This window comes from Columba livia, chromosome 2 (genome assembly GCF_036013475.1).
Source record: "Columba livia isolate bColLiv1 breed racing homer chromosome 2, bColLiv1.pat.W.v2, whole genome shotgun sequence".
NCBI lineage: Eukaryota > Metazoa > Chordata > Aves > Columbiformes > Columbidae > Columba > Columba livia.
The window spans coordinates 136467452-136480648 of NC_088603.1; the positions used below are offsets into that span (position 1 = coordinate 136467452).

General features: G+C 39.3%; 1 protein-coding gene and 1 long non-coding RNA gene across 9 annotated transcripts in view; one reads left to right on the plus strand and one right to left on the minus strand.

The window, feature by feature from the left end:
- RUNX1T1 (RUNX1 partner transcriptional co-repressor 1) overlaps positions 1 to 13197 on the minus strand; it is a 114553-nt gene that overhangs the window by 27540 nt on the left and 73816 nt on the right. For all 6 annotated transcript variants that reach the window (XM_065053963.1, XM_065053965.1, XM_065053964.1 and 3 more), the window contains 4 exons: positions 11166 to 11347; positions 2985 to 3235; positions 1485 to 1570; positions 501 to 702 (listed from right to left, as the gene is read on the minus strand). In XM_065053963.1, coding sequence (XP_064910035.1) covers positions 501 to 702; positions 1485 to 1570; positions 2985 to 3235; positions 11166 to 11347 — 721 coding nt within the window. The remainder of the gene's footprint in view (positions 1 to 500; positions 703 to 1484; positions 1571 to 2984; positions 3236 to 11165; positions 11348 to 13197) is intronic.
- The window catches only part of LOC135578670 (uncharacterized), a 17893-nt gene continuing 15708 nt past the window's right edge, over positions 11013 to 13197 (plus strand). For all 3 annotated transcript variants that reach the window (XR_010470669.1, XR_010470671.1, XR_010470670.1), the window contains exon 1: positions 11013 to 11229. This is a non-coding gene — a long non-coding RNA (uncharacterized LOC135578670). The remainder of the gene's footprint in view (positions 11230 to 13197) is intronic.

Consider the following 13197-nt stretch of genomic DNA (forward strand, 5'->3'; position numbering starts at 1 on the left):
TTTCTTTCTTACACAGAAACAAAATACAGCTAAGGACTGCCCTTATCTTTATATTTCTCTTCATTTTCTTAGAAAAGGCAACTTCCAAGTCAAATAATTTCATTTGAGAAGGCGAAAGCCCTTGGTTTCACAGTGCCAGCAATCCAGAAGCACCTATAGTTTTCCTTAATCAAGGAGGCAAGGGAGGGGGACAGAGGGGATAGAGAGTCAGTGCACATCTCACTGCTCTGCCATCCCTACACAGCAGTCTGTCCTTCCACCCCACCACTCTCAGACACTGCTGAACGGAAAGCAAGTCAAGTATCATCAAAACCATCAAGCCATTTCACATGTAAACATGACTGTTAGGGCATAAGGGTTATAGTTAATTCAGTAGTCAGCAGAGAGGAATATTTCACCACTGTCACAAAAGAAGGATCAGAACAACAAATGCAAACTTCCTCTAGCGTTTAGCTGAGTTGAAACAGGATCAATAAATAATTTTTAATGAGGATACTTACCCAACGTAACTGGATCTGGATTCACTGGACTCTGCTGTCTGGAATGACTACTGCTGCTGTTACCGCCTTTTTTTAAATCTTCTGCATCACTGTACCGCCGTATCCAGTAATTAAGCTCCTCACGGTCTGCTTCTTGACATCGCCGTAGTACAGTGAGAGATCGCCTTGTTTTTTCCACCATGTCCATTATACAGTTTAACAGCTATTAATAGCATCAGATGGAGCAGAGAAAGTTAAAAACAAAAACAAACAAACAAAAAACAAACAAGCAAACAAAAAAAAGAATATTTTATTCATAAACTGACAGAAACATAAAGAAAACATTAATGTGGTGAGTGCCTGGGTTTATAAGAACAAAGAAGTCTCTCCTTGTTATTTCAAATACAGCTGAAAAATTCTAGCTTTGCTTTTAAGAATGGCAAGTCTTCCTGTTTAAGTTGTGGTCCCAAACTGTACAAATAAGGATTTCTGGGGGAAAGGGAGAACAAAAAGAAGAAAAGACTGAACTGACTGCAGTCCCACCACTAATATCACATGGTACCACGCAGGCCAGGAGATTTGGTCCAGAACTGATGCCTAAAAATGCTATAAGAGCTAATAAATTCAAAGAAAAACAAACACACACAAAATCCCCAAACAAACAAAAAACTACAACAGCAGAAGAAAAACAAAACAACCAAACAACCACAAAATCAAAACACAATTAAACAGTAGTAAGGGTGAGGATCGCTTGTTGCAGATCCAGGGTTTATGGAGCAGTGCCCTCTCAACTTTCGGCAGTCTCTAACGCTCAGAGTACTGCAACAGGCACCTGTGCAGCAAGGCCTAATGAGAGCTACCTAATGGGGAACATCAAGCCCCTAGATTTAACGACCAACTCTAACTTGCCCAGGGATTCATATTTTTTGTAGAAGAAAAAGTTTAAATTTGTCTCAACAAAGCTCCTTTCAGACAATTATAAGTAAGAGTATATTTATGCCTTACATGGTCAAGGTGTTTCCACTCTTCTGCCCATTCTCTGTCTGTTAGCCTGTGATCAATCATTTCTTCTTGACGTGTGCCATGCAACCCTGCCAAAAAGGAGCAAATCATGTTTACAATGTTGCGAGTCCTCTAGGGGGAGAAAAAAAAAGAAAAAAGAGCCTATCAGACAAATACACCACACAATAACTGGTCTAGTATCAGGAATGCCACCACAAAAATAAATGGATGCTTAAAAACTTTGCTCTAAATTCTCGTCAGCACTTTTCCCTACACAAGATGTTACTGTTTTACTCGATTTAATCCCTTTAATTCTACAAGTTCCTGATGACCTCTCAGAAATGGACACAACCCTTTCTGACTATATATACGACTATAATATATATAACACATGCAATATATAATTTTTCAGTACTCAAAGTCAGCAAGACAATTATTCATTAACTTAATGTATTGAATACTAGCTGTACTTTAGAGAGTTGAAGAAATATTAGTCTCAACTCAATGTTATTTCACTAAATGCAGTAATTACTACCATGTCAACAGAGCATCATTAAGGGTTCATCCCTTCACAGATGTTTAAACAACATGTGGTTAAAATGTAGCACATATATCAGAGCAGCTGAGAAGATGATACAGACAAGCCAGTATTTATTATCAACACTCAAGAGAAGCCGACACTTGCTCTTTGTTTTGCCTCCTTTATACAGATGCTGAATATTTGTAAATGCTCCTCTTTTATTGAAGATTTGTTTAAAACAAGGAGGAATAGTAAGTGCAGATGTCAAACAGGCCAGGCAAATCCAAGAGCATCAGACATCCCATTAAATCAAAACGTGCTGCGTGGGGTGTGGTTGGTGCCTCTGCAGACATCCCCATGCTGTACTGTACTGTGAGATGTCACACACAAAACACTTCCCCAAAGGCTTTCCTCTGGTCTAAGCTAAAATCAAGCTCCATTGATGTTGTTATTGTCACAAATGTAGCATTAAAAGAAAAACAAAAGGCTCTACCTATCCTTGCCTGCTAGATACCTAATGCCCATGTCATCTACGCAGCTGTGAAAGCCCAGGTTCCTCCTTCTTCTGCCTCACTTGCTTTAGAGCAGGGGTGTCAAACTCATTTCACTGGGGGCCACATCAGCCTTGCAGTGGCCTCCAAAGGGCAGAATGTAATTTTAGGACTGTATAAATGCAACCACTCCTACATTTACAGAGCCCTAAAATGACATTCAACATACTTTGAAGGTCACCATGAGGATGATGTGGCTGCTGGTGCAAATGAGTTTGTCACCCCTGCTCTAGAGGATAAGAGACTTTGACAAACACAAATCTGAAACACGGCCATTAGAAGCAGCAGGATGGACAAATATCTACGGAGGTTACATCTGAATGGCAGGTATGTTTAATTGGCAAAAAAAACCACTGTTCAAAATACAGAATTTAATTACACAGAAAAGAAAAACCTGAAAAAAAAACAATGCAGAAAATCAACATGCCTTACCCATAGGTCTGTTTCTGTCCCTGAGGTCCCTGTGGTTGGGGTGTCTGTATGAGTCCCTGTAGTGGTGGGCAATGGCCATATCATCCAAACGATAATGCTGAGGTGGAGGTGGGGTGGGATGAGGCAGACCATTGGGCTGATAAGATAAGCCATTATTTGGACTGTACCGCTGGCCTGGGCTAATAGTGCAGGGCCGCTTGCTTGGATGCTCTGAGTGCAAAGGCTCTCTGTCAAAGCCATTTTCTTTGGTTCTGAAAAACAAAACGAAGGAACTTTAATTCACTTAGTGAGCAGAGTTGCTCAGGAACACACACCCCGACCTACACATGCGGCTTCAGGAACTAAAGCTTGTTCTTTCACTTTGCTCCAAGTGTGTCGTGTTGCAGAACATTTCATAACACTGCTTATTCAAAATATACAAAGGACACATTCACCTTGTCTAACTTTCCCTGTAGCTTGAGAAATACTAACTAGCAGGGGGAACCTTCCAAAGGAGCGGCTTAAAGAGCCGGGCTGGAGAGCAAGTGGCGTTCACTGAAATCACCAGCTGACGGGATGGATACACACGTAATTGCGGAACTGGAACAATCAACTGACACATGAAGCCAAAGGCTGAGAAATTCCTATTTCAGTAGCTCTATAGCAGAGAGTGATATGGGCAAAGTTGCAGTTCATTTATTTTTTTTAAGACTATTGCACACAGTCTTATGGTAACACGTGTCGGTGTGCTGCAGGTTGGCTGTATGTAATTGGCTGTATGTAATGCCAGGATGAGCTCCCAACAACAATCACTCCAGATGATAAGAAACGCTTCCTTCAGAGATTTTTATACCGTCTTGGCTACACCAGTCAAAGGTGCAATGCCTGTCATTAGTTTTGTGGGAAGATGTGGTGGGACTCAAGTCCTCATTAACATTCAAAATTTCCCACCCCATTTTTCTTAGACAGTGTTTGTATGAACAGGCAATTTTGGAGAGTTATTAAGGAGAAGGGCAGTATTTTATGTTATAGATACTCATTAATTCTATTCATGATCAGCTATTTCCAAAGAAGCCTCTAGTTCACACCTCTGCCTGAGAACCTGGAACTCACACTGAATGTGTTTTCCATTAAAATACAGTGAAAGGCTAGAGTTACGTCAACAGCTTCACAACTCCTTTTAGGGAAGCTTAGTTTCACTGACGTATGGTTTTTGTTATTTTGTTTTTTTTTTTACCACTGGAATAAATAAAACCTACCAAATATTAGCTTTGAACATAAATTTTATTAGATATAATTATCACAAACCGTTGAGATTGCATCCCTCCTTCCAAAAATCCTTATTAAACAGCTGATACATTCCATTGAAGAGAACTTTTTACTCCATAACTTATGGATGGCAACTAACCTTGAGGGACTGTCTGTGGAGAAACACTCCATGTATTAATTGTTGCCCCTCAATAGGTTCTCCTTTAGTGTTAATGCAAGGAAGGATGAAACCAAATCTTTGCCAATATCCACTGGGAGAGACAATCAAAGTAAGATCTTGCAATTACCAGCAAGAAACGAAAAGATGGGTTACACCAATTACAGGGGGAGTAAGATCTTCCAAGGACCTCACCACAACCACTAATGCCAGAAAAGCTGTATGTATACATATTTTATTATACCTTAACTTGGCAAACAGGGGAGAATCTTTCACCAATACAGCAGGACAGCTGTTCTACTTTCGAGCAGAGCTATAAAAGACATACTTTCTTAAAGCGGAATATGTACCTTGTTCCAAAGCAAACGCAGAATGGCTGTGAAAACTCCTAATCAGGAAAACCTGAGGACCATCATATATTTTTAATGAGTTTTGGCAGGCTGGACCTCCTTGCAATAACTCCCAATGGATAGTGATGTTTTTGACAGCTTTCCAAGACAAGTTCTGCATTTAGTTGCTGGTGTGTGTTCTCTTTGCACATATCTGCTCAAACTCTATATCCAGGTCTTTCAATTGTAAAAAAAACACTATGTAAGCAAAATATGGACTTTCTCATATGTATGAGCCAACCTACTGATTTGCCAAAGTTCTTCAGCGTTACAACTAGAATGATCTCTAACAAAGATGGGGAGAAAAAAAACAAACCTGCAAACTATAAATAATGAAATAATGTGGTTGTCTTTATTTGATCACTCATGATGGGAGAAGCAAACCAGAAAACTGTGACAAGTAGGAATCCAGTTTTCCCTTTCCGAACTATAATGAAGACATTAAAATAATATATTTTAATACAAATATGCATATTTGCACCTTACCATATAGGTACCTCTGTGTTTATTTTTTTATTAGGAATGCTTTATACTTAATCAGCTGAACTGGAATGAACTGCATTAGCTTGGAGAACACACCGGCATATCCATTTTCATCTAGAACCCTGAGTCTAACTAACACAGAAATTAACATTACCTTTGAAAACACATTTACTGAAATCAAATTCCTGTCTTTCCTATTATAACTGAATCACAGAATCACAGAATGTTAGGGATTGGAAGGGACCTCAAAGATCATCTAGTCCAATCCCCCTGCCGGAGCAGGGTCATTTCTGGGTGTTGAAACCTTAATTCTACAATTTGTTGTTATATTTTCTGCACTGGGAAAATCAACAGCTTAGCAGAATACCAGAATGAGGCTGTATATAAACTCAGTGTTTTTGACCATATAAAGTACATTAAAAAAAAAACAATCTCTAAAGTCTCATAAGAACAGGAATCACTGGCAAATGTACTATATCTGAGTATAGCAATAAAAGGCGAATACTGAGGAATGCCATAATTCTGATGCTCTGAACTTAACCTACTATTCTGCTTCTGTTCTCAGTCCTACTCGTTTTTCCAGGTCTCACCCCCTTGGGAAAAGAACATTTCTCCAGGTGCCTGGGGAAGCACTCCTGTTTCACAGGTATTGGCAGACCCATGTGAGTACCAGTTCCGAAACACCCACAGTTTTCATCTGATTTGTATCTGATTCATCTGATTTTGCAAAGCAACAACAAGCTGTAGAGAGGAAATAACATTAAATACGTAGGAAGCCTAACTGACACATTTTCTTGTTTTTCTATTTCTTGCTCCTATTGGTCACATTTTCCTTGACATACACATGAATCAGCACCATCGTTTGGAAAACCAGCAATATGATAAAGATGGGGTCCTTCAGCTATAAACATGCAAGTGGTCCTTTACTTGTAGCCATGATTTACTCAGATTAAAGATAGCAAAATAGATACTAGCCATTAGTCTGCACCCATTCAACAGATTTTATGTTGTTTGTAAATTACCCTTTCAATTTTACATTATAGTAAGTTATAATTTCTTGTGTAGGAAACCTGACCATGCAAAACTGCCTTGGCTGAAAAATTAAGTTTCATCTGATCAAGAGTATTGTACTGATTTGAAAGAACACTGAAGTCAGCTTGCAGGAAGGAGGCAAAGCTGTTTATCTGCTATTTGTGCAAGATTTGAATTGGACTGCCACCAACAAAGTCTTGATCAGCAAAGATGTGGATAATGCCTTGTTGGAATAAAATACTTATTTTCCTCATAATACTGTGCTAACCATTCATATTATAAAAATATAATTAAAATTACAAGGGGAATGGCTATAAGACCTATGAGCATCCTTCACCTTATTGAGATGTGAAGAAACTTCTTAAAATAATATTTGCCTAACAGAATTATAAAAGTCAGTCCATATTTCTAGTTACCTTCAACATGAATACATTGTCAGGGGTGCCAAGGGTACAGCAAGCACAGCAGCACTTTCTAAACTCACAAAACAAACATGGCCACCTTTGTTTTGTAGATATCCTAACAGATATATTTTTGCTTAAAAATGCCCTGTATCCACTTTGTAGGCAGCTGTCATAAACACAGTCACTATATGACATGCTCATATGCCATACAGCCCTTCTGAGCAAGCTCCAAGGATGACTAATTAGCAAAAGGTCTCTTCTACTTAATGTATTTTAAATCATGTTATTTATAACTAGGCATTCATTCACTGAGACAAAAACTCACATTGGTCCAAGTTCCTTTGCTTTACTACAGTAGAATGTAAACTCCAAAAGTTGTAAACAAAATATAGTGAACACTTTGTTCATGACATGTCATGAACAAATTACTAAAATGTGTTGTCTCCTCAGGTGTCAGTTTTTCTCTCTTGCAGTGACTGATGGTTCCCAGTGTTATTACAGAAACAGATTGATCTTTTTAATGAGCTAGTTTAATAGACTCCAAAATCTCACCGTGGCTGCTCATCCGTGTCAGACCATATGCACCAAGAAAACATTCAGTAAAACATGAAGCTCTGCTGTCAGATTGCTCTATAAAATCTCACGTACAGTAGATTTGGATATGCAGATAAATAACCAGAATTTGAAAATGCGTATGCAAAAAATGTTATGAAATTATAAGCAGAAAAAAATTACTGAATGTGGATTTTCTTTAAGAAAAGTCACAAGATGGATGTGGTTATGTGCAACACATACATTCTACTTCCTTTGCCTAATCCCTTACTCTATTTTACCTCTGTTGGGGTCAACAGGATGCAGTTGCCTGTGCCCAAAATAAAAATGTAAACATAGAAGAATCTGTTTATATGTATTTCTAACATATATGTGTATGTATCATATGCACAGACACACACACACATCTATATATGAGATACAGAGATAGATATATTTGAGATACATACATATACATATATATATATATACACATACACAGATAACATACACATTATATACAATGTCTGTATCATATCCCTTGGGAAGTGAAAAAGTTGCCACAATTTACTTTAGTGAGAGATGTATCTCCAAACAAAATCATTCCAACTGTATTTAGTTTCCCTTAAAAGGCATTGCCTTTTAGTAATTTTTCCCATATTCTAACAACAGTCATAGTGAACCCTTCTCTTAAAGGATGCCTGATATTTTCCACTGTATTTTTATTAGTATATTTGAAAACTACTTAGATATCTAAACAAAAGGTATATTTATTTCCAGATGTTTCCTCCTGCTTCTCTGTAAACAATTAAAATAATTAATAGTGTAATGACTACAAAGCCAGACAAGTATTTGGTTTCAATACTCAGTCTATGCATGCTCTAACTCTGAGGACAGCTCTTTGTGGTTGATTTACTTACATTATTCAAATTAAAAGGTATACAAACTCCTATTCAGTAAACTTAAGAATCTTTCCAACAGGGTCTTGCTCTTTTTACTATATCTGTAGTACAGACGTTCTTGAGTGCACAAGACAACCCCACTGAACTTGGTTCAGCCAAGACTATGGTATACGCTTATTTTTCTTCTGAAAGCTTTAAACATAGTCAGGGAAATAGCTGAATCTAACCACTGACAGGGTTGGTTGATACTGAAAAAACAACAACAGCAACTTATTTTTTAAGCTCAAGACACCATTCCAATGGGCGAGTTGTCAGTCTTTCCAGGTCTTTCATTTCAGCAAAGAATCTCAGGGTCAAAAAAGAAAGGATGGGTTTTTCTGAAACGCCACTTCCCCAGAACTGAGTAGCCCAACTTCAAGCAGGCATCGACAGAAGCTGCTGGTCAAGAACTTTGGCACCTCAGAGTGCATATGCCAGTGGGACACCCCACATTACAGCCTCTCCCTGGACCCCGGATTTCAAACGCAACATCTTACCCACAGCGCTGGAAGTTAAGCTGTCTACCCCTCACCCAAAAGCTGCATTGCCGCGTGAGGAGGAACTGAAGACTCCCCAGGCTGGACTGAGCCCAAGAGAGACTTCACATGTGAAGCCAAAGGCACTTGCTTGTGAGCAGAGGCTTCTGAGCATCCATGCATTTTAACTAAAAAGAAACACTGAGGAAAATAAAGAAGTCCATAAACCAGACTTAAATCCCTCTAGGTCTAGGCCTCAGTTTTATTTAAAACATGAAGACTGACTTTAAAATCCAATATTCTTCTGATCTGCTGTCCCCTTATGGGCTACTCCTATGTCCTTTTTGCTATAAGACTAACATGGGGTCTTTTCGTTACAAAGTTCTCATACCAGTCTTTACCTGCACCACCCATCCCCTCCCAGGCAACCAGGACGCAAACTACTGTTGGTGAGACTGTACTCATTAAAAAATAAGCAAAATTCAACACTGTCATATTTGGTCTTCAAAGGCGGGGAATATTGATGCAGAAAGCTAAGGAAGAAAAACAAAGGAAATATTTTATTGTCCACTTTTCCTTTATGACTTTATGGGAGAAGCGAGCAATACTGCTCTTTGTTAGCAGGGGAAAAGGTGAGCTAGGGCTGTCAGAAGGTACATCCCTCTTCTTTGTATTCCCTGCCAAGCAAGACCTACAGGCTCACAATTCTATGTGTGTATATCTACTTGTAGGACAAATATCATGCCTGCTACTGTCACTGGACTACAACATGCTGATATTTAAGTTATTCACAAGATACACAAGATTTTAAGGGGCCTTTTTAACAGACGTTTCAGTACACCACTCTGCAAAGACTGAAGATATACAGCAGAACTGCCCCAGGGAGCTAAATTTCAGCTTTGGAAATGTTACCTCTCTGTACAGAGAAAGAGACTACATGGAAAATGTCTGAAAATTAATCATGTTTCTTGGACACAGTTAGCAGGTTCCTGTTAACACCAATGGCTGTTTCAGTTTGGTACAGTTGTCAGGAAAAAATGGTGAAAAGAGGATACATGGAAAAGGGCTTCTCTGCTGGTATCTTTATTTTATTTCTGGTCCATAGGGATTTATTTCCCTGAAATACAACCAACTTCAAATACTTTCACAATTTCATCTAATGGCAACGGTATTTTATTTTTTACTGTTCACTTCTAGCTATCAGTAGCTTAAGTTTTACTATGTAGATATTTTAAAGATCTTGCACCTACATCATTAATATCTCACTTGCATATATACCAAAATATTTGGTGTTGAATTTTCATCTACCAGCCTCATGAACTTTCAGACTTTGTTTTCTCCATAGGCTTAGTGCTATCATGGCCTGTCCCTACACAATGTCACCTGTAAAAACTTGTAAGCCTTCTTGACTTTGCAAATCTTCATATTTTTTCATTTAAAAGATAGCTGGAACACTTGTGATGTTTTATGCGTGTATGTAGTGGCATTTCACAAAAAAACATTGTAAAAGTTTTCCACACTATAAAATCCATGGCAAACAGAACCAAGAAAAATCCAATATTCTGGCCTCTCAAAGGTAATATATGCTAGCTGAATTTCTAACACTGTCACAGGAAGACAGTTAAATATAAATAACCACAGGAGTCATTTTATTGTAACACTAAACAAAGAACTTTATTCAAATAAGAAAAAGAGAATACCGTTCCATATCCCTAAAGCTGTTGTACTTTGCACATGTGCACTTGCTCGCACTGTTTCTACACAGACTCTTTCTCAGCTCAACAATAAAACAGATTTCAGTCAACAATTCTCCTATTAGGAAGAACTATCCTCATGCTTATTGGATATACGGATATGGAAACATGGCACGGCAGCAGGAGTCAAAGCCGTGACTGCACTCCGGAGCTTGCCTTGTACTTCCCAATATGAGTGCCTAGCCACTTTACCCATTTTTACTGTTTAATCCAACAAAACCTCAAATACAAAGGACTTGCACAGGGAACTGGAGCAATCTGCTGCTTGTCACTTTATGCTATAGAGAAATACAGGGTGTTTCAAAGAAAGGGACCCAATTTGCAATCACTATATCTCTGCAACCACAATCTGCCCATGAAGGAATCTTACAGTCTGTGCAACAGGTGGAGGGAACATAAAGCATTTATAAAAAGATTACTAAAACTTTGTAATTTGTAAATTTTCGTGTACTTGTGACACGTTGAGTCCATCTTAACACCCTACACTATGCACTAAACAGTCAGTATGGTACTGGCTGGCCAGTGAGACTTTGCTGCCTGAGTCAGTGTGTACACGTTTCTTACATACACGTGCAGACACATGTACACAAAGGCAATTCAGCCATTGCGCAGCTGTAGTGTGGGCAGGACCTGCACCCAGGGAACACCTCCCCAGTCCCCCCAGGCACGCACCCACCCACACACTTCCCCTTTGCTAGCAGAGCTCCGCACGTTCCACTCACGGGACATATCTGAGCGGGGTATGAGAGGCACTGGGGCTGCTCACCTGTCTGGAGTTCGCCTCTTCCCGTTTTCGTTCACATCGAGAAGCAGCTCTGAGGAGTCAACAGGTGAGGTGGTGCTGGCATCCAGAAGCAGCTGTTCGTGCTGGGCGAGGTACTGGGCTGGGTTCTGCTTGGCTAGCCTTGCACAGTGCAGCAGCTCCCGCTGCAGCAGGGGCAGATTGGCCTGCAAGAGCATTGCACACGTTAAGGGGGGTGGCTTGCAGGCCGTTTCAACAGGGACAAAGTGGAAAAAGCAGAAATCAAACGAAACTCTGCTCTGGAATGAAACTGCTGCAAGCATCCTCAATTAGATTTGTGGTTGCTAGCTACATGAATTTGGGCAGCCTCCTCCTTACAGGGTTAAGTATGGCTGTGGTAGTGAATTTACTTACAACAGCGGAAAATAAAACCATGCCTAGTGCTGTGAGAAAACTAGATCTGAGCTCCACATCTTCAGAAAGTGAAAAAGCATTGCCTGGCTGACTTCATCTCCTTTCTTACTACTCAAATCCTGATTTCTTATGGAGCAGCAGTTTTCAACAAGTGACAAACCTTCTTCAGTATTTGTTTCCTGTTCAGACTGCAGTTAGTAACTAAAAATTGTTTGAAACCATAGGATCTGTGGCTCTATAACTTGCTTCTGTCACTGTCCTTCAAGAGCCTTGGGGAGAACAGGATTGCTCTCAACTTTCCCATTACACTTGCAGTAACACTTAAAGATAAAAATTACAGCAAAATCTCACATTCCAGAGCTTCAGTTAATTACACAGGGGGCTATGACCCTCCTCCTAGTCAAACGCAGCTTGAAGAGCTTTTTTTATCTTCATCTCAGGGCCCCAGTGGGACTCGGGTAATGGTCTGGAGAGTACTAGGACTCAGACCCTGAGTATTGAAAATGCTCACTTATCCCTGGGTGGCACATTTTGCCCATACGCTGGGGTCATATTTAGTCATACTTCTTGCTTGGATTTGGGACCAAGGTGAAAGTGTAAGATCCTCCCATTGGAGGAGACAGTTCACATCCTGGGAAACTTCTTCCTTTCTTTGCAGCATATGCATACATTGATAACTGAGATACTCCAGTCATTTCTTACCTACTTATTTGTGCCATAAAGTGATGTGCCCTGACATCTCTTGTTCCATGTCTAGTGCACAATGATTTGTTGCCTGGGGATTTTCAAGAATTGAATTAAATTTCATGACCTTTAGTAACCAGACATAAGACAAGGAATTCCAATGGTCTCCTTTGCTTTGAAATAACTCTGAGCATATGCAGAGGTTCAGCTCTGCCTGTAGAAGCAGTTCTGTCAACGTGCAGTAGCATATTTCACCCAGCATTGCTGCTGGTGCCTGCAGACAGATGTCTACATCTCTACATGTGAGGGCTACAAACCATTTCTCAACCAGAAGCCAGATATATAGGTCAGAAAAAAAAAAACTGACTGCAAACAAATGTGGTATTACTGATGTACAGTCCCCTAAAATGTTGCACTTCAGTGTCTGTAATAGGCCCCTGCTCTTGTTTTGGACTGGACCTTATATCCTTAAAGATTTCAGTAGTGTCTTAGCCTCTTCCATCAGTTTTATAATCACGGACAGGAAGAGGATAACATTTCTTTTATCCAGCTGTCAAGCCTGTTTTCCACTTTGAAATGAACTGTTCTAACCAGAAAACATTATTTCTGCACCTGCAAAAGAACCTACAGCTCCAAAAGGCTGTTTTATCATTTCAGTGCTCACTCCAGGTAATTGTTTAATAATTTTCCATTGTTGGATGTTCCTACTTTCTTCAAAACTATAGCAACAGAAATATTTCAGTATTATAATTTAAATTTTCAAAGTTTAATTAGAATATTGTACAATTAGGCTTTGATGTAAAATTTCATAATTGCAACTTTAAATAAATTCTTTACAGACATATTTTTAAAAAATATTTAAATTGAGACAGATTTTTGCTAGGAGAGCCTGAGTAACTCAAAATCGTCGAATCGTATATTGATAGTGATGCTTAAAACAAATATGTGAAGCACATCT